The sequence below is a fragment of the Gobius niger genome (assembly GCF_951799975.1).
Source record: "Gobius niger genome assembly, chromosome: 7".
In the NCBI taxonomy this organism is placed as follows: Eukaryota; Metazoa; Chordata; class Actinopteri; order Gobiiformes; family Gobiidae; genus Gobius; species Gobius niger.
The window spans coordinates 7,869,418-7,891,734 of NC_136858.1; the positions used below are offsets into that span (position 1 = coordinate 7,869,418).

At 42.2% G+C, this 22,317-nt stretch overlaps 1 protein-coding gene across 1 annotated transcript in view; it reads left to right on the top strand.

Annotated features, from left to right (window-relative positions):
- atrnl1a (attractin-like 1a) overlaps positions 1-20,648 on the top strand; it is a gene marked incomplete at both ends in the record, with an annotated part of 698,456 nt that extends 677,808 nt beyond the window's left edge. The window contains one exon of the mRNA XM_079559364.1: positions 20,527-20,648. Coding sequence (XP_079415490.1) covers positions 20,527-20,648 — 122 coding nt within the window. The remainder of the gene's footprint in view (positions 1-20,526) is intronic.
- Positions 20,649-22,317: the final 1,669 nt, after the last annotated feature.

Here is a 22,317-nt window from a genome sequence, read left to right on the forward strand (position 1 = left end):
CTGTTTCCTTCCTCAAACAGCAGCGCACCGTGCTCTCTACTGCGCAACAAGCCACATCCCGTTCAGACCGGAGATCACAAACAGGTTACATTTCAAAGTCATATGAACAACATCAGATTTTTTCACTGTTGAGTGATTTTCGTGGAGAGTATGAAGCTATATATTGTGGAAACCTTATGGCATAAGCAATGAGAAAAGCAATGTTTCCATTTGCCCTGGTCATATGGTAAAATTGTGTAATTACCATTAAACAATTAATTACCATTTGCCATTAGAGTAAATATGGAGTTCTGGTCATTGCTACGATAACTCCATGAAACATAAGACTGGGGTTTCATTGACTTTTTTGACTGGAACAACCAAATGGAATTTTCTGCCAAATTTCCGCAAAAACTATGTTTTTTTTACTCCCCATATATAAATGTTTGTTAAATTTATTATCGCTATTATCGTAATATGTGGTAATATGTCACAAAATAAATAAAACAAAAAATGACAGATATCTTTGGTTCTTTTGGTCACTTTTGTTCTCATATCTGTAATCTACACAGTATGAGTAAGTCTGTGAACTAACATTGATAGTTCACTGATATTGAAATCAAGACCGGCAAATATTCATCTATTCATAAAGCGCTACAATCACAGTAAGTACTCTCACATTTCAAATTATTCAACACAAATACTGACAGAACATCCTCTGGCAGATTTCAGTTGGACAGTCCATTTTGTCAGCTGTGAAAGAGTTGCTCTGTAATCGGAGAAATTGTGAGGAGCTCTGAGCCAAGTCCCACAATGGAGAGCAGAAGAAACAGCAGGATAACTGAGAGAGAAGCGTCTTTCCTGAGCACTTTGACAGACGTGTAATTTTGACTACAGTTTATATTAAAAGGATGTGGTTTGAAATTGCCAGGAGAACATTTAAGAACTAACTCTTTTTAGAACAACTTTTCCAGATGTTGATGGCCCTGTACTGCTGCCAAACATAGTGCTCATGTTCCAATGTTAACTGACCAACCAGATGTTAGTATTGCAGTCTTCAGCCCTATCCGCAGAGGAACCCCTATCCAACTGGGACTGGACAACTGGACAACAAGAACTGGAGCTCCAACAGGGACTGGACAACAAGAACTGGAGCTCTAACAGGGACCGGACAACAAGAACTGGAGCTCCAACAGGGACTGGACAACAAGAACTGGAGCTCCAACAAGGACGGGACAACAAGAACTGGAGCTCCAACAGGGACCGGACAACAAGAACTGGAGCTCCAACAGGGACTGGACAACAAGAACTGGAGCTCTAACAGGGGCTGGACAACAAGAACCGGAGCTCCAACAAGGACTGGACAACAAGAACTGGAGCTCCACCAAAGACTGGATGTTCTTCAGCCTTGTCTGTAGAGGGTGACTCCCATCAGTCCTGAATCAACAGGTATCTGATTTTATTACCATGCTTGAAATATAAAGGCTTTAAGTTCAAAGCTATGACATTTCACAGGAGGTTCCATTGCATAACCCGTGGGTGTTACAGGGCTAGCTTGAGCACCCACCCGAAAGGATCAGCCCTGCGGAGAGAGCAGCAGTGGCCCACAGTCAGCTTTATAGCTCTGTTGTAAAGCCACTAACCAGACTTTTGAGGGCTGTGCTTGAAAAGCCCAAGCCGCCTATGAACTAGAGTGGGGAGCTGAGGTTTTATACGGGCTCATCTGATCACAGGAGCTCAGGGTTGTATTTTTGCAAGGCAACATCTCTCTGTATTGCTTAAGAACAAATGCTCTTCTAATTAGTGAAACTGAGATCCTAACCAAACAAAACACACAATGAAATAAAATATACGTTAGGGTTAGGGCTAAAAATTAGTGTAGCATTATTACAAAGCACAGCTTTACAGGGAATCTGCTGGCCTTTACACCGTTTCCTCCGCATCCGCTGAACCCTCCATCTTTGTTTGCCGCCAGTGACCGACTTTTGCATAGCTCCATCAAAGTTAGCCACTACAGTGCGTACAAAACAAGCGACATATGAAACAGTTGGACTGCTTCGGCTCCTTCCCGGAGTGCCCCCTCCCTTGGGACCCTCTCGCTGCTCCCCACCGACGATGCCACTCCTATGGGCTTCTCCACGGGTTCCACTTCAAGGGGAATCCTGGATGAGACGGCCCAGATTAGCGCACTTTGTTTGGGGCTTGTCCTGCTTTCTTCACTCGCTCCCAGGAGGTGTTCCCACGGACTGACCCCATATACTGTACCCAGGCAAACACAAACAGCACAGCATGTTCAGATCTGGGCCAGGAGAAATGCCTTCTTGTTTGCATTTTGTTTCCTTCTGAAGTCCACACAGTCGATTTTCGGCTCTCATTATAGCCCTTAAACATGCACAGTCAGAGGCCAGCGCCTGGTGCTTTGTGCTGTGAGTGAAGGTCAGTCAGTGGGTGCAGTCAGAGGAGTGGCTCGTGTGATCAGCTGGTGAAGCCCTTCTGTCCCAAGTGGACTGTGATTACACTCTTTCTCTCTGATAGCACACCCTTCTTGACACGCATCACATTTGCATGCACACTGCACAAGATTTCTGTAGGACACACTTCACAAAGCTGCAATTTTAGGAAGAGTTTTGACTTTTGAGTTCACACCTGAGAGTGAACTCACAGAGAGAGTGCATATCTAGGGGAAGGGAAGGTTATTAGTGCAAAGATAGAAAATGTCAATTGCAGTAACTGTGATTTTTACGCTGTCTGTGCTAACGACGCTGTTACATGTGGCTCAATAACATTTAGTTACTTTGCCTCATGTAAAGTAAAGTGACATTACCATGTTGCATTATATTTCAAATGTCCTTATGTTGCTAATGTCAAGACTTGAACCAAGTGCCTCGCTGTCTCCTCCTGCAGCTGTGCTCTGGCCCTGGGTCTCCACTGTGGGCAGAGTCTGTCCTCTCTCTGGGCGGAGTGTCCCCCTGTGGGCGGAGTCTGTCCCCGCTGTGGGTGGAGTCTGTCTCCAGTCGCTCGTATCGCGCTGCTTTGTGTATTTGCGGGATTGCTTTCCTGTCCCAGTGTACATAGAGTATGAATGGGAGCTGGCGGCTCGTTTTGCTCCCGCTGCTGTTAGTGTGAATTTATTTATTTATTCATTAAATAACATCAAGTGTGAACAATAAATGTAGTAAGTAACACACAAGGCTAATTTGCAATGTATGTCCTTAGAAGGGCTTTTCAAATACACACTTACACACATACACACAGAAAACACATTTATAGTGGGTAGTGCATTTGAGTGCAATCTAAAAATGATGACACACTTTGTCTCTTTTAAAAAACACAACAACCACATGCACGCACACTCAGACAGGGAAGGAGGATGTGGCCGAGGGACACAGGGGTCGATGAATACACCAGGCGCTCTGCGCTCCTTTAGCCGGATTACAGCATCTGTCTGTCACAAGTTATTGATGAACTGGTTCAGTAGAGGCTTGTTTTCACATTTTCTTTCATTTAAATGTGTACTAATTGACCCACAACTTTGAGTAGTAGATCATCTCTGTCTTTGCTTATTGTAAATGCAGAGAACCCTCCATGCAATTGTTTCAGTCAAGAGACTGTTAACACATTGAGGCTGCGCTGTTTTGGGGATTTAGCTGTTTAGCTGCATACAATCCAGACCATTTTTCATGATATTGGTAGCACTACAGCATATTCTATATTATAGCTATGGACATATGCTGTGGCCCGTTTGAAACACGAGAATCTTAGCTCTCTGTAAAATCACAGATTTCTTTCTAGATTCGGAGATAATGAGTGTTTTATGAAACACTCTCCTTTCTGCTTAACTCCTCCCTCCTCCTCTCTCCTCCTCCCTCCTCCTCTCTCCTCTCTGGACAGACAGTAATGTTATGTAAAGAGGCAAATGCCTAAACATTGTAGGGTATGAGGGTTTATGAATCAATTAATGTGTTTATTAATTAATTAATAGGTTGTAGATTAGCCTTATAATTGAACGGGGCACCAGTTCGAAAAAGCGAACAAAATAAAAGTAAGAATAGGAGGCTAAACTACAGATGTATCTGAAAGAAATAAGTTCTTGAACGATACACATTGACCCTTAGTCTGAAATAATAAACACAGACATTACCAAAGCAAACTGTGGTTTATGGAGGTTTAATGATCAGAATCAATTAACAGATGGCATTAAATATTAAAGTGCAAACAGGATAACCTAGAAGGCTTACAGAATGAATAATCAGATAAAATGTTCTAAAATTGTATCTGAAAGTCAGTAAGGTGGTTTGCGTAGAATTGATGAGAGTCTTGTTGAGCCAGGTCTGTGAGATGCGCTTACGACCGTGAGAGAAAGGTTTTCCACGCCAACTGTGGTCCGGCGTTCCAAAGTCCTGGTGTCCGACGGCCTTTGGTCGTGGTCTCTCGGGGGGCGATCTCAAGCTGTTTTTAAAAGAAGTAACTGATAGTTACAAATCACGCCGAATGACAGGCTCAAACTTAAAGCTCCTTGTGGTCCATCTGAGACAAAGAGAGGTCAGAGTTCAGCGGGGGGTGTCACCATGTGCTTTTCCCTTCCTGCCGTCTCTCCTTCTCCGTCTGTCTGAACTCCAAAAGAAAACTTAAACTCTTACTCGAACTGAGGGAACTGCTTCCTGTACCCGTTCTTTATACCGGGGGCGGCCCCTTTGTCTCTGCGGGACTCGACCAATCGATTCAGTCCATAACTCGACACATATACTCGGCACAACTTATAGTGGGATGGGAGGAAGGTACAGGAAGTCTTAAAGGAATGGGATTCAAGAAACACATTTTTATTGAAATAAACACATGAACAAACTTCACAAACGTTACAAATGCAGTATGGGGGTTTCTCTTATCTCCCCTTGTAACCAAGGCGATGGGGGAGCACAGGCCAGAACACGCTAAAATATATTAGTTTCAAGTCCATTTTCAAGGACGACATTGTTGACACGTTTTGTTTTGTTGTTTTGTGTTATCGATCATTTTTTAAGGCATGTGCATTTAAACAGCCTGGTTCTGATGTTGCTCAGCCGTCATTGGATCAGTTTAAAAAACATTTAAAAACTCAGAGAAACGTTAAAATCTCAACTGTTTTGATCTTTCCAGCCGCTCTGTTTTGTCAAACGCGCTCCAGAGAGCAAGAGAGAAGTGTCGGGTTTACAACAAAAACAAGTTCTTCCATTTTTGGCACTCAACACATGGGAACGAAAAAAGAGTTTTTCCGTTTTTGGCACTCAATGTGCTAAGAGTGGGGGTCCATGGTGAGAATGATCAGAGTGGTCAAACAGTCTGCCAAAGAGCTGCTGCATTACCCACAGATTCCACATCTTCTGCCTGTTCGCTCAACTTCTCTCCGCTCCTGGCCGCCTCCGAACGGCAGTGACATCAACGCCTACATCCTCCTCTTGAGTCCGTCCTGGTCCTCTCCACACCTGCAGCTGCACGAGGAGTGGAGCAAAGCAACGAGTGTGTGCAACAAAACTATTACTGTGGTTCCTCATTTATCGCAGGGGTGATGTTCAAAAAATATCCTGCAAGAGACGAAATCCGCAAAGAAGTCAGCTTTATTTTTTACAATTATTATATATGTTTTAAGGCTGTAAAACCCCTCACCACACACTTTATACACTTTTCTCATTACACCGTATTCCAAATTAGTATGCAAATTGTATTTCAATGTCATAAAGGTAAAAAAAAAAAAAAAAATCAATGAACCTCATGGATTGTATTGTGTTTCAGGGCTTTTTAAATCACTGACTGATCAATCTCAGAGGCCTGTGATGATTAGTTGTCAGGTTAAGTGAAAAGGATGTTCCACTTTATAAATCAGACCATAATTTTCAGGCAATAAGGGAAAGAAAAAGGATCTCTCTGCTGATGAAAAGAGTGAAATAGTTGAATGCCTTGGACTAGGTATGAAAACCTTTGATATTTCACAAAAATATCGTAATCGTACTGTTAAGAGATTTGTGTCTGATTCAGAGACACAGGGGTTTGTACAGATAAAGGCACAATATGGACGGTTTCTGTCAGACAAATCAGATCAGATAAGGAGAACAGCTGCTACAAAGCAGCATACAGGTATTTGAAACTGCTGGTGCCTCTGGAGTCTCCCGAACATCAAGGTGTAGGACCCTCCAGAGGCTGCAGTTGTGCAAAAACCTTCTATCTGGCCTCCCCTAAACTGCTCAATGAAGCTGACGAGCAGAAACGGCTTCAGTGGCTCAGAAATACATGAAGACTCATTTAGTGGAGTAGTGAATAGTTGGTGAATGGCCACCATGTCCCAACAAGGCTGTGACGTCAGTAAGGAGGGGGCGGAGTCATGTTTTGGGCCAGAATCATGGGGAGAGAGCTGGTCGGCCCCTTTAGGATCCCTGAAGGTGTGAAAATGACCTCTGAAAAATATGTGGAGTTTCTGACCGACCACTGTCTTCTATGGTACAAAAAGAAGAGCTGTGCTTTCCCAAACAAAATCATCTTCATGCAGGACAACCCACCATGTCATACTGTAAAGAATACCTCTGCATCACTGGCTGCTATGGGCATAAAAGGAGAGAAACTCATGATTTGGACCCCCTCCTCCCCTGACCTCAACCCTAAACCTCTAAAATGTATTGAAACAATGACTTGCATAATAATTTGGAACAGTAGATTTTAAGTTGTTTATTATATATATATATATATTTTTTTTTTAAGCTTGTAATAACAAACTCCTACAGACAGAAATATCAAGGTTATATTGTCTAAAATTGTGTCATTTTTGTTTAAATAAAGTCAGTCCAGATGGTATTTACTTTGAATATCCGGGTGTTGTTGCCGTTCTCTTTCTAGTCCAGTGCGATTTGATGCGTAGCTTGATTAAGATAAAACAACAACCATTTTATTTCAAGTCAATGAAGATTGTTCATGTCGTTTTCAGTGCATGATTTATTTCATTTTCAGTTGAAGTGTAAACATCTTGTCCCATAGACAGATGTCTTGCAACCAGACTCTGAAATCAAAGACAAAAGTATTTCAAGATCACTAAGCACTTACTTATATGTCCACTTTAAAGCGACTGGGGTCTAGTCGTGTCTTTCTGTCCTCCACGTTACACGTATACACTGCCTTCATTCGACTAGTCATGACTCAGGAAGACTCAGCACAACTGAATATTACTGCAAAAACACATTGCGTGATGTGTTCTCAGCTTAATGGAGGGCAACCACATTTCTTTTCAGCCCTAACCCTTAAGCCCTATCCTTCAGGGAAGAGCGAGGGCTAAGGGGGAGAGTTTAAAGAATATAATTGGGATCTGTACTCCACAGAGGAGGAGAAGATCCGTCTACGGCAGCGAGAGATGAGCTGTGTGCACTGTCTGGAAAGTCTTTCATGTTTTGGGACCTGATCCCGCTGTGTGGATGGATAGACGTCCGGTACGCCTGTATGGGGGAACTCCAGCCTCAGTCGTGCGCACATCCCTCCTGGTGAGCGCACAGGCGTCTCGATGGGAGCTGAAAAGTGCCTCTCCCCCTTGGCTGACAGACTGGATGGGATACGCACCGAGCGGCTTCATATTTCAAAACAGCCTCTTATGATGTGCGGCGACTTAAGATGCTAAATAGTGTAAATATTTATGGAATAATCCTTGATGTCTCTGCGTGTAAACATCAGGAGTCATGTTTGTGTGCTGCTCTGAACTGAGCAGGATGTGCATTCGATATTAATCTCTTCTGATGTTTCATAATGTGCTCCTCTCTCTCCGCACTAAACCTCCCAGAACTCACCGAATGTTCTGTTCCCATGAGTCAAACTAACCCTTTTATTGCAGGGGTAAAGTAATTATCCGTAATAATAGTTGATTCAGTGGGCAGAGTGCAGTCCGCGGTACAACCAAACAGCAGTTATCATGGAGGCTACAAAGCTTGTCCTATGTTCAATAGCCCTATTCGCACAGGTTTTGCCTCATAGCATGTTGTAATAACTGCGCACACTGACTGTGATGCTAGTCCTATGCTGATCGGGAGTGTTGGTGAATGGTTGACAACAGCTGATGCAGCCAGGCTTTTCAAATGACCCATGTGATAGAGCGAAATTGTGAACATTGTTTTTGCCTCTCATGGCACTATTATTATTATTATTGATTGGCTGTGGAATTCTTCTGCAGTCAATTATTGGTTTTCATGTTCTTTATTGATTGACTGCGGAATTCTTCTGCAGTCAATTATTGGTTTTCATGTTCTTTATTATTATTCCTCTTCCATCTTTTTCCCGATTTTCTAGAGCTTTCAGCACCTTCATGCTTTGTGCAATTTATGCAAGTTATGCATCAAAACGTTCCACATGTTGAGGAGAAGGGTGCTATTACTTTTGGGACTTCTGCAATTTACGGTTTTTCCGCAATCGGCCAAAATGTCGGAGATTTTTCCCATTGACTTATAATGGGGCTGCCGCAAATCCATGCTTTTCTGCACTTTTTCTGCATTTTATGCAATTTCTGCACTTTGTGCATGTTCAGCTTCTGCAGCTTGTGGGTTTTGAGAAAAAATTGGCCTTCTGCAGTTTTCCAGTTTTTTTATACGAGAGTTTGAAATCTTTGCATTAGTGTGTATGTGGACCTGTCCCATTAGTGTGTATGTGCGAATCCAGCCAATGGAGAGACTCCAGGCCTTTCAGCCATTTGTGCAACTTCTGCCAATCAAGCACTGAGGCCATTTCAACAGTTTGACCAGTTTATGGAATATAAAAGTTTATGCAATATTAATAATTTATGCAAAGTAACCACTTTATGGGATTTAACCAGTTAATGCATTTTAAAGCGTTTATGCAACTTAAGAGTTTATCCCATTTAGGATTTATGCATTTTAAAGCGTTTATGCAATTTACATAATTTATGCAAATTAACCCATTCATGCATTTTACCAGTTTATGCAAATTTGATTATGCAATTTGAAGAGTTTATGCAATTTCTGCATTCGCTTCCCGCATTTCCGCAGTCAATCGCAATGGCGCAGCCATTGCATTTCTAGTTATTATTCCTCTTCCATCTTTTTCCCGATTTTCTAGAGCTTTCAGCACCTTCATGCTTTGTGCAATTCATGCAAGTTGTGCATCAAAATGTTCCACATGTTGAGGAGAAGGGTGCTATTACTTTTGGGACTTCTGCAATTTACGGTTTTTCCGCAATCGGCCAAAATGTCGGAGATTTTTCCCATTGACTTATAATGGGGCTGCCGCAAATCCATGCTTTTCTGCACTTTTTTCTGCATCTTATGCAATTTCTGCACTTTGTGCATGTTCAGCTTCTGCAACTTGTGGGTTTTGAGAAAAAATTGGCCTTCTGCAGTTTTCCAGTTTTTTTATACGAGAGTTTGAAATTTTTGCATTGGTGTGTATGTGCGAATCCAGCCAATGGGGAGACTCCAGGCCTTTCAGCCATTTGTGCAGCTTCTGCCAATCAAGCACTTTCAACAGTTTGACCAGTTTATGGAATATAAAAGTTTATGCAATATTAACAATTTATGCAAATTAACCACTCTATGCATTTTAAACCGTTTATGCAACTTAAGAGTTTCTGCCATTTAGGATTTATGAATTTTAAAGAGTTTATGCAATTTACATAATTTATGCAAATTAATCCATTCATGCATTTTACCACTTTATGCAGTTTATACAGTTTATGCAACATGACATTTTATGCATTTTACCAGTTTATGCAAAATAGATAATGCAAATTAACCACTTTATGGAATTTAAACAGTTTATGCATTTTAAAGCACTATTATGCAACTTAATAGAGATTTTCGCATGTAAAGCAATATAATGCAATTTAATAGGGATTTTCGCATATAACCAATTTATGCAATTTGAACAGTTTATGCAATAAACTGTAGAGAGGTAGAGAGGGTCGTCTCATGATCGGAAGGTCAGGGGTTCGAATCCCACCTCCTGAAAGTGCACATTGTCGTTGTGTCCTTGGGCAAGACACTTCACCCACTTTGCCCCCAGTGTCTGCGTACATTGGTGTATGAATGAGAGTATGAATGGGTGAGTGGATCCTTGCTGTAAAGCGCTTTGAGTGCCTAATGTAGGTGGAAAAGCGCTATATAAGTTTACCAATATTAATAATTTATGCAAATTAACCACTTTATGGGATTAAACTAGTTTATGCATTTTAAACCGTTTATGCAACTTAAGAGTTTATGCCATTTAGGATTGATGAATTGGATGAATGGATTAATTTTAAAGAGCTTATGCAATTTACATAATTTATGCAAATTAACCCATTCATGCATTTTACCACTTTATGCAGTTTATCCACCTTATTCCGGAGCCTCGCGTGGGCGCCGCCGAATTGTGCCCGCCCCTTTTCTCCTATGTGTTAACATGGGGCTGGAGAAGTCCACATAAAATCAGTCACTACACGAAAACAAAGCCGTTTTTCGGCCGCGCTGAGAAACGGTGCAGTGTTGACTGCAAACATTGGACATTTTACACAAATCAATCGACTAAACATTAGATTTGAGTGGAGAATATTTTCACTCGTTCTCTGTTTAAATGAACGGGCTTCGAGCTCGACCGGAAGTGTCTGGAAAAAGAGGTGCCGAGACAAAGCAAAAAGAGGCAAAAGTGAGCGGGGCGGAACAAGGTGAATACAGTTTATGCAACATGACATTTTATGCATTTTACCAGTTTATGCAAATGAGATTATGCAAATTAAGCAATTTATGCAATGTCTGCATTCGCTTCCTGCAATTCCGCAGCCAATCGCAATGGCGCAGCAAAAAAAAACAACACATTGGATAAAAGGTGCAAGTAGCTCAAAATGCACTGTCAAAGGACGCGAGGCCTTTGACCACCACCAACCACTCACTCACTACAGTCACTCTGGCCTATTGTACATGAGGCGGAAACCAAAGCACACTGGGAGAACCTTCTTGCTGTGATGCACAAGTGCTAACCACTGTACCACCCACCCATTTATTAAATTGCCTAGAATAAAAGAGGAAGCTCAAACTGTTAGAGCAACTAAGGAAAGTGAATGATAAAAAAGTTCATGATGGCTTTATCTAGGGGTTAGTGCTCATGCCTCACAGCTAGTAGGCGGACGAAGGCGTGTTCACATGTGTGCATGTATGTACATTAACATAACCCCTCCCACTCCACTGGCTGACTCCTTACATTGGGAGAGATACACATCTGTAAGAGGCATTACTGAGGCATTATTAGGAGGTCTGCTCTGGACTGGTGTGTGTCAGCCTTGCTCTCCTTCTGCAGGGCGGACACACGACACACAGGGCAGAGAGCAGAGGAAAAGTGACCTCGTTCACGGACACACGGCATATTGAATATAAGTGAGTGAGTAATGGTGGCCAGAGGGGCAGCCACACTTCTGTCAGTCTACCCAGAGCATTAATGGCTACAATACTAGATTATGTCTGTTCCACTGAGTGTGAATAAGTAGCTGAATCGTTGAGCGTCTGAAAAGGTGCTTAATCACAGTAAATATTCCCGAGTAAGAGTGAGGCGTTTGGATATGGATCTCCTGGATTAGAACCCAGAGGTTCCAAGCTTTATGTCTTTATCAACAAACATGATATGGTGGGCTCGTGGCGGGCGGCGGATGGAATGTAGGGACTAGGACAAAATACAGCCTTCCTGGTTACGTTTCAGTTTCCTAATCTAATAACCACATTTCCTGACATTGAAACGGCTCTATACACTACAGTCTCATGTTCTGCTCGCTCCGTAGATATTAATGTCTTTAGCAGGCTGTGCGTATAGTTACTGCTTTGGAATTGGGAGGGAATTGTGCTCAGCCTTACTCCGGATGTCTCTGGAGCTTATAGTGGGTCAATACAAAGTGATTCCAGCAGCTTTTTCTTCACTAATCTGCCTATTCAGCACACACAGACCGGGGGGGGAAAAACACCCAAATCCAGGTACTGTAAGGATCTTCCGCCAGTCTTTGTGATAGAAATAGAAGAGATAAAGAATGGGTATTAGAAGTTTTGGAGGCTGCGGAGTTGGTGGGAGGAGAGAGAACATTCAGGCGCCCTCAGCCAAAACAACATTTGGATACGGGTTACAGCAGTGCAGGGGCAGGCAGCTTCACGCTTTGATGAATCCACTCAGAGTTTCCTCATAAGCAAGTTGGGAAAGTGGAAAGTGCCTAATCCGCCCCCGGTCTCGCATGTTTTTACTGTTATCGTCGTCCTACCTGCAGTTTTATGTGGCACCAGGAAATAGACTTTGAATTAGAGCCGATTGTCGACGTGCAGACTGTTTTAGGATGTGTACTTTAATCTCACAACCATATGATCGTTTATTTGTATAACACTCCATGATCTTTCAAAGAATCTGCAGTGACACTTTTATCTATCTCCGGTTTGTCCGAATGTCCAGAGAGTAAAGTAGTCCACACAATGCATTCTGTTACAGGTCTTTGAACTAAACACGGAACACGGATGACTGAAAACAGCTGTTTCATTGTTGGTGTTTTCCTGGAATAAACTAATTGTTTATAAATTGTTTTGATAAAAAAGTTGCTAATGTTAGCTGCTGACCTTTAGCTTGAGCTGTTAAATGATGGATAGCTTCCTCTCTCAAGCAAAAAGGCAATAACCCAAGCCCTTTCTTCATTCATGTCAAATCCATGTGTAATATTTATCCATAAATATTCAACTGTTGGACACATGGCCTCAGGTTTTTCTGCAAAATATCTTGTTAAACTTGTGAATTAATTTTTCCATTGACGATAGCACGTTGTTCTCGTAGGTCCTAAGAGAGCTCTTTTTAGTGAGGCATGGTGCACATCAGACAATGCTTCTCAACAAGAGACAATTCCTAACTAGTGTGTGTTTTTCAGTGCCCAAGGCAGCTCTAAGCCACACCTGTGACTGGACTTCAGGTTGGTTCACACCTGACTCTAAATAACTCGGTATAAATATGTCTAATTAGCTCTTGGAGGATCCTTAACCAGGAGGTTCACTTACTTATTTCTCATAGTCCTGTGAATGTTTACATGTTATGGCCAATACAAATATGACAATGTTTGGGAAAAGATCAGCCCACATTTTATGACCAATTTATGCAGAAATGTGAGAAATTCCAAAGAGTTCACATACTTTTTCCTCCCACTGTTTAGTGAGTCAGGGGTTTGGGACCAGGGTGGACATTTGGACACAGCCTCAGTCTTCAAATTTGCTCTGAGTCACCACAGAAATCCTCAGCATTTTGGTTTAATAGACCATGGCTATTTGATGAGCAGCAGAATAGAGTTCCACAGTCTCTCCCTCTCTCTCCGGTGGGACTCACACTCAGACCTGACCAAGCAGTTTCCTGTCCGATGATCACTGTGGCGCTGGCTCTCGTCCTAAACAACAGCATTATTATCCTGACAGGAAGCTCATAGTGTACATTTGCATAAGCTCCGGACTCTTTTCATCAATATCAACCAGAATCCACTTAGACGCTGGCACAGGCCTCCAGACTAACTTCTTCTGCTCTGTGGTACAGGTCTCAGTGAAAGTCCTCACTGCAAAGCTCATATTTTCCATTTACAGCATTTGCAGTTCGGCATTCTTTAGAGTAGATTTTTAATAAAGACGATGATACAGCATCAGAGTTTGGGGAAGAAGACGAGGTGGACACAGATGAAGATGATCAATACCTGCCTGTGTGCAGAGGATGCAGTCCAACCTTTTACTAACTTAATAATAAAAAGGGGGACTATATTGTGAGGCGTAATGATACGAGGAGCAAAACGTCCGCGCAGTAACTCCTAAAGACTTCCCCCGCTCACTTCCGTCAATTACCTTTAGGAGTTACTGCGCGGACGTTTTACTCCTCGTATCATTACGCCTCACAATATAGTCCCCCTTTTTATCTGCTTATAAAATCGACACGTTACATTTCTGTGTAAATATACTTCGCATGAAAACACTTCACGTAACTTTATTTAAATAGGGAACACGTGGAAGAGCTTGGTAGCTTCTATCGTGAGCTTTTTTGGAGCTATGTGACATGTGGGAGAGGCTGCGTATGTGCTCCGTTTGCCTGGCAGAGCGCACGGACAAAGACCAGACGGGGATATATTTACTTGGCTAAAGTGAGGTAAGAGCATATCTCAGTATATAAAAACGGTGGCCTATTCCTTTAAGTACAGTGTTGACGATATGTAAAGGTAAACACCAACAATGATGCTGTAATACGAGTGATCGCAGTGTGGTCACGCCATGTTCGGCAGACAAAACTGTTGTATCAAATATATAATCATTAGTACCGTATTACGTTTTGGTTTCTCATTTATATGGAGACCATATACATTGTAGCTTCTCACTGAAGGCATTAGCGCATGTGGAGTTATGTTTTAACATGACAAAAAAATGTGAAACAGATTCTTCTAAAAAGCCAGAAATGATTTTGACTTCACCGTCTGTTAAACCGTATCTGGTGAAGCTCAGTGAGAAACTGAATAAAGCATATTTGAGTTATTTCTTGTTTTCATGTGTTCATTCATAGTTTAATGTCCTCAATGAGGATCCCACAATGAATGTAAATAGTGTTGAAAATAAAGAAAACATTTTTTTGACTGGTCGTGTATGTCCACAGTAAAGAAACTGAACTATGTTTAAGAATGAAGTAATGCTTCCCTGGTGCTTTATAGGATCTGTGGCTCTGCACATCCAGTGACAATAGCAAGAATAAACAACCGCCTATACCTATAGCAGTGCAGTTGTTGAGGAAAATCTTATCACTTATATTAAAATTCACATCACACACACAGGTAGTGTTTTTATTTCCTTATGGCTTCAGTAGAGTCTTCTCTGAACCACAGAGCACAGCATTATTTTTTAAATCATTATTATTTCATGTCGTTGTAAGTTTGAAAAATAAAACTCATCTTAAACAAGGAAAGAATGCCTTCACTCCAGAAGCATTTCAATGAAACACATCATGCCAAATCAACCTTTTTCACTTTTCAAACTAGACCTGTAGTACTATGTTTATTCAGTCATGTATATGTTTGAGTGTTCACTTTGGTCATTTCTTCTTCTACTATTTATTTATTTATGTATTTATTTAGCACTTTAGCACAACTAGTCAAAAAGAACACAAAAAGCATCCATTCGGATGTATGAATATACAACAAAATAATGAATAATAATAATAGCATGTGCATGGGAGAGGTAGAAGCCATTAGGCCAGGGGTGGCCAACCAGTCAGAGACCAAGAGCCGAAATTTTCAACCTTGATCCTGTGAAGAGCCACAAAGGCACCGACCATTAGCGAGATTCCGGGGCGGTAGTTTATTGTGATTAAATAGAATGTGACCGTTTTATTTAATCACAATAAACTATAACTTTATGCCTTTTTCTTTCTTTTTTTTAATAATTGTGTTAGATTGAATGGTCTTACTCCTCACCAAGATTGAAATACATGTATATTAAATGACATGTTGTGCTTTCAGCTCTGACTGAGACAGAATTAGATTATTATTATTTTTTTTTTTTTTTTTATGCTGGGGTGTGTTTGTATTTGGGGCCCTGCCCACTGAGCCCCCTTCTGTGATTCGCCCCTGGCCTGTGCGCTCAGTGCCTGCAGCTTCGTCCTGACTGGACTGTGCAGAGAACGCACTCTAGGCTGCATAAAGTTCATGAACTTTAACCAGGAGCCTCTGGAGGACGTCCGAGAGTCTGTTTTAAGTTGCATCTGTTACAGTTACTGTCACATGTGAAAGAAAAGTCATGACTTTGCGTATTTCCGCGTTACGATGTCGCGCTTCGCATCATATGCTACATAAGAGCTCCGCTTTTTTCCATTTCCTAATTTTGATCTTTTTCTGTGAATATGTGGCCAAATTACATCAAATAAAGAGTAGCTGATCAGAAACCTGAAAAGCAGAAGCTGATCCCAGTGCCACGATCTGCCTGCCTGTTGTTTAACCTACATCCCGCTGTGAGTGAAGCTGCACGGGCTCCTTTTACACGCCGCCTCGAAAAGGAGAGAGATACGGACTCTCATTCATGTGTAGAGATGGAAACAGGGTCTGTAGGACTATGGTTGGATTTTTGGTCAAAGACTGTTACAGTTTATGGGAAATATTTACCTATTATTTTACAAAGAGCCGCATTGTATTAAACATCTCCAATCATGCAAAGAGCCGCACTCTGATTGGCCAAGAGCCGCATGCGGCTCGAGAGCCGCGGGTTGGCCACCCCTGCATTAGGCTTATAACAACACCACTCCCAAGTAAACAATTAAATAAGAATCAGAGTCATGTAAAACCACACTAAGTCACTACATAGTACAAAAATACAGAGTCAAATACAAATACAACGTGTCAAATATACAATACTCATACAATCATTTCCTTTATGAGTCTCTGCTCTGTACTCAAGACAAATACTCAGCCATTAATACTACTACTGCCACAGTGCTGTGATCTGTGTTTCCTGGATTCTGTCCAAGGCATATTTTAAGCCCATAAACCATCACCTCTGAGCAGTTCTGCAGTCCATGTGCTAAATAGATAGTGTGTGCTAAAGTGGTGCATAAAGCAGGTGCTGTTGTCTCTAATTACGCTAAAAAGCCAAAGCACAAACTCCTTTATTTGGTCAGGCCATGACTGATACACTGTGAACAGTTTCTCCTGATAAATCTGGTGCAACATACTATCAAATGTCAGGTGCTCATTTTAAGACACGGCAGGTGAAATGGTCAATATGGAGATTTTTGTCTAGTTTTATCCCTCAATATCTTAGTTTTTATGTTTAGTATAAAAAAGACTAAATTTACCCGGTGCAATGCTTATTTTATGTGGTGGTTATGTGGCCAGTGGTTTGTTAGCATGTTGTCAGCTAAAAATGACTGTATTTATTTTCAATATTGATATTCCCCGCTGCTGCTCGCGCATTGGTCAACTTCACAACTGGATAAAGATCCTCACTGCGCTGCACATTTGACATTCTCCACATTCCAAACCTGTCCTCTCTCTCTGACTAAAAGCACAGTGACTTTCCCGGACAGCAGACCGTTGCCTAATTGCGTGTTTCTTAAAGCGCATCCTCTCTTTTAAGGGTCCATTATTCTGTCAGCATTAGCTAATGAAGCGTCCTTACCTGACATCACATTAACGGTGCACAGTCGTCACAGCAACAGACGAAGCTCCACTCACTTGCAGCATGCCTGGATTACATCTGAGCGTCTTCATCTGGCCGACACATATAAGCGCATCGGCCGGAAAACCAGCACAATTACGGCCATTTGTCAGCGCCGAGGTCTTCTCCCAGCATGCACCTCTTTCAATTCGGCTGACGTGGCGGGTGGCACATGTTCCGTACACTTTTTAATGGACCAAGACGTCTTCGGACTCCGCTTCATTTGACTAAGTGCTCTTACAAACTTGTCAGAGGAAGGCACTTGATTATGAGAGCTAAGAAGTGTGTCACCTCTTCATTGTTTGAGAAATATTTATTTCATGTTTAAAGTAACAAATACATTTCATTGCCAAATTCCAGATTTATATTATTAAAAAGATGTCCTTTCCTTTTCCACAGACCTAACAACCCGGGCTTGATATCAAAGCCGTGGTAATCAGATTCTTTTGTTAAAGTAGAGTAAACCTTGTATGCACCATAGACCCACAATGTAAACGTGACATTTGTGAAAGAAAGACAGAGTTCAGTGTTGTGTGGCTAATAGAGCACATTTTCCTCCCATGCGAACAGAGAAGTTATATTCACCTTCTTGAATTGTGCCCGCCCCTTTTCTCCTATCTGTTAAAGGCCTCTTCATACTCCACAAGACGCGAGAACTTTGTTCTTGTTCTTGAGGCAAAAAGAACGAGAACAAAGTTCGTCTGAGCTCTGACATTTCATGGTCCACCAGACGTGTTGCTGCCGAACTGCCACGCCCCCTTTTTCCGCAGCCAAAACAAACAAGGAATTACAGAAATAAAACGAGCCATTTGACTTCAAACTATTATAAAATGTATCAGTCACGATATTGCATCTTGAAGATTGACTTCATGTTTAGCACATCCTCCGCTGGTTATTATGTTAGAAAACGTTAATGTAAAGGTTGAAAGCTTACCTCTGTGTCACTTGGTAAAACCATGTTGTGTGACGTCTGAGTAGCCTCAGTACAGGCGTTGTCCATCCAAGAACCTTAACTGAACATGTTGGTGACGTTTCCCGGTGTTTGATGAAGGTCTAAGGTTTACAAGCCTGGTCTCCCTCTGTCCACGAGCCTGAACCACTTTTTTCTTTATCACTCGCCTCTTTCAGGCAGGTAGCACCAGGCTCTTCTGTTTCCTCTTCGTCCTCGCCCAAAACGTTCGTGTGTTTCTCCCCAGGACTTTGTTGCCATTTGTGTGTCCTTGTAATCCTTCAGCGAAGTATTTTACTGCCGCGAGCGGTGCCGCAAAAACTATCCATGTTGTCTCCCGTTTTCCGCACCGGTGTTAGGACGTAAACATTGGATTCTCGCTTCCCGCTTCCGCCAAAATAACCCCACCCACTAAAAAACTAGCCAATCACAGCCAGAGTTCTCGCAGCCTTGCCGAAATAAGTTCTGCTGAGCTGATGCGTCAGCAAGACCTGCCGAACAGGAGCTGCGAGAACAAAATGACGTCATTTTGTTCTCGCAGCTCTGGGTGCGAGGACAAAGTTCTCGCGTCTTGAATAGTATGAATAGGCCTTTACATGGGACTGGAGGAGTCCAGATAAAATCAGTTACACCAAAACAAAGCTGTTTTTCGGTGCAGTGTTGACAACATTGGACATTTTACACAAATCAATCGACTAAACGTCGGATTTGAGTGTAGAACATTTTCCCTCGTTCTCCGTTTAAATGAACTGGCTTCGCGCTCCACCGGAAGTGTCTGTACAACAGAAGTGCAGAGACAAAGCAAAAATTGGCAAAAGTGGGCGGGGCAGAAAACGGTGAATACTGTTTAGAAACGCTGCGTGCTTTAGAAGCCACCGTACGTTCATCTACGCTTCCCTTATTTCTTCGTAGAGGCTTGATCTTCCCCAGACCATTTGCCATGTCATCATCATTACTGCTGAGGTGAAGAGCTCTCAGAATAACTAAGTACATCTTTCCTGACATACTGTGAGTTTCTGAGAGAAAGGAAAACTGTTGGTTCAGTTCAAGTCCTCCAGAGTAACGTCAGGATTGGATGGTGTATCTTGGTTTTCTCTCCTGTCCTGATCTGTATTATTTACAATGGTCATTAGAACAGAGCTTGTAGAATATTGCTAAGACAGTTGCAGTGGATTTAAACTGGCATCATGGATTGTGTGCAGGATCTTCAACACCACACCTTTTCTCTACTCAGGCTGTTTCTTATGTCTGTCTGGCACTGGCTCCTCTTCTGCTTCCTCTGATCCTTTTTCTGACCTCTTCCTCTCCTGTTCTCCATCTTCTGGATCTTGCAGAAGATGAACAAGGTTCTGGCTCAGAATTGGTTTCCTCAGATTGCCTAAACAGCTAATGAGAGACTTTCTGAATTGCTACCCCTTAAAGCTACTCTAAGGGATCCCGTTTTGCCGGTCCGGCAACCTTGCATTCGCTAGATGCGCCACACTCGCAAACAGCACCGATGGAGACCGCTGCCACACCTCCCTCACCTCGTCCCCCAACACACGCCTCACCCCCACATGCAAAAAGTTCTGCACTGTAAGCTTGCTTCTGAATGGACTTATTATGTTGTAAATGCCCCCCAAAAAATAGACTTTAATGAAAGTTCCAGTTTAGCAAATACATGTACATGTCAAAATGTTGACTTTGCTGCATATCTTATTTATGTGGATGAATGTGCTTCACACAAGATTATTGAGATTTCTGTAGCTCATTGAATGTAATCCGAGCAGCGTGTGGTCTAGGGTGTAGAGGGGAGTGAGGGGAGGGGGGTGGTAGGGGAGCACAGCAGACTTCACTACGGACACCTACTGACGAAAAAAATTCCAAAAGACATCGCTAAGAGCAGCTTTAAGCTAGAATAGCATGCAGTTAGGAGCGTGCTCTACTAAATTTAAATCTTTTTTCATTTTCTTTTTTTGCATTAAGGAACAGGCCACTGTTTTTACATACTGAGATATGTTCTGACCTTAGTTTAGATGAGAGGATGCGTAACTGTCTGGTCTTTGTGCGTGCGCTCAGTCACGCAAAGGTTGTTTTAGGCTCTCCCAGCACAGGTATCGCCCCAAACTGGGGTGAAGTTAGAAGCTACTAAGCTGTTCCACGTTTTCCCTGTTTAAATTCAGTTACGTGAAAAGTTACATGATCCAAGTCTAGTTACACTAAATGAAACATGGATTTTCTAAGCGTATAAAAAGGGGCACTATATTGTAGGCGTAATAATATTAGGAGCACTTCGACGTCAGTAAAGTCGAGGTCATGTGGTTGCACAGAGCTGAGCTGCATCTTGGAAGAGAGGCAACGTGTCTTCAATTCTTCTCAGCTCAATGACTTCAGATGAACTCTCCTGTGAAACTGAAACAGTAACTCACTTTCTTTTCCAACCAGGTCTGGCTCTGGTCAGTGCTCTGGTGGACACCTCTCTTCAGAGGAGCATGGAGTTTAAAGACAGAGGACTGGGACTGAAGCAGCGCAAACATACCATTCACCACCAGGGGACGTGTGTCTGACCACACCCTCACCGGATCCAAGGACCAACCACCAACACTCTGGGAAACCATTATATATGCACCAACGTCAATAAAGTGACTGAGTGGGGCTTATGGAACAGGTTTGACTCTGTGATGATCAAACCTGAAGCAGCCATGAACAACACATGCATTTGTTCCATTTGAATGATTGAATTGTAGTTCATGGTCGCTGCAATTGTTTCTGCATTTGTCTGAATGGGTCCAACTTTGTTTTGTCCTATTCCCACCAACAGTATGGGCCATTAGGGAATTGAAAGTCAAAAGTCCAGCATGGTAATGTCCCCTAAAGGTAATGCAATACTCAGGTTTGGCCTTCCGAGTTGCAATAACAAAATAAACCCATAATCTCACAGTCTCAATAAAAACAGCACTGATATCAGTCTGGCGTTTAAAACATTTGGGGAGAGGATGTACTTTTGGAGTAACATTTACTACTGCTTGGATCAAGTGACCTTGTTATAGCCAATCACAGCCAAGTGTCAAAACAACAAACTACACCATATACAGTGCCTCTCGAAAGTATTCATACACCTTGAACTTTTGCACATTTTGTCATGTTTACAACCCTAAACATAAAGATTTTATTTTTATTTTTTTTACTGAACGTTCACACACAAGTAACCGACAACTGTGAAGTGAAAGCAAAATGATACATGATTCTGTTATTTTTCAAAAAACAGAAACCCGAAAAGTGGGGCTTGCATAAGTACAGCATAAATGAATACTTTGTGAATACTTTTGCTGCAATAACAGCCCAAGTCTTCTGGGTTCTGACTGTACAAGATTTGCACATGTAGAGACTGACATTTTAGCCCATTCCTCTTTACAAAACAACTCAAGCTCTGTCACATTAGAAGGGGAGCGTTTGTGAACAGCAGTTTTCAGATTATTCCACAGATTTTCAATAGGATTCAGGTCAGGACTTTGACTGGGCCATTCTAACACATTAATATGTTTTTATTGAAACATTCCATTGAAGATTTAGCTTTGTGCTCCGGGTCATTGTTCTGCTGGAAGGTGAATCTCCGCCCCAGCCTCAGTTCTCTTGCTGACTCCAGCAGGTTTTCCTCCAAAACGTCCCTGTATTTGGCTCCATCCATCTTCACAACTATTCTTACAATCTCCCCAGTCCCCACTGAGGAAAAGCAGCCCCACAGCATGATGCTCCCCCCCGTATATTTGACACTGGGGATGGTGCACACAGGACGATGAGCAGTGTTAGGTTTGCTCCATACATAACGTTTTGCATTTGGGCCAAAAAGTTCAATTTTTGTCTCATCTGACCAAAGCACCTTCTTCCCCATGGAGCTGTGTCCTCCATATGTCTTCTAGCAAACTTCAAACAGGATTTCTTATGGCCTCCTTTCAATAATGGCTTTCTTCTTCCACTCGTCCATGAAGGCCAGATTTGTGTAGAGTACGACTTATAGTTGTCCCATGTACAGATTCCCCAGCTCAGCGGCAGGACTTCACAGCTCCTCCAGAGTGATCTTGGGGCACTTGGTTGCATTTCTTACCAGTGCTCTCCTTGTTCTGTCTGATATTTTAGGTGGACGACCACGTCTTGGTAAGTTGATAGTGATGCTATACTCTTTCCATTTCTGAATGATGGATTGAACAGTTGCTCAGGGAGATGTTTAAATCTTGG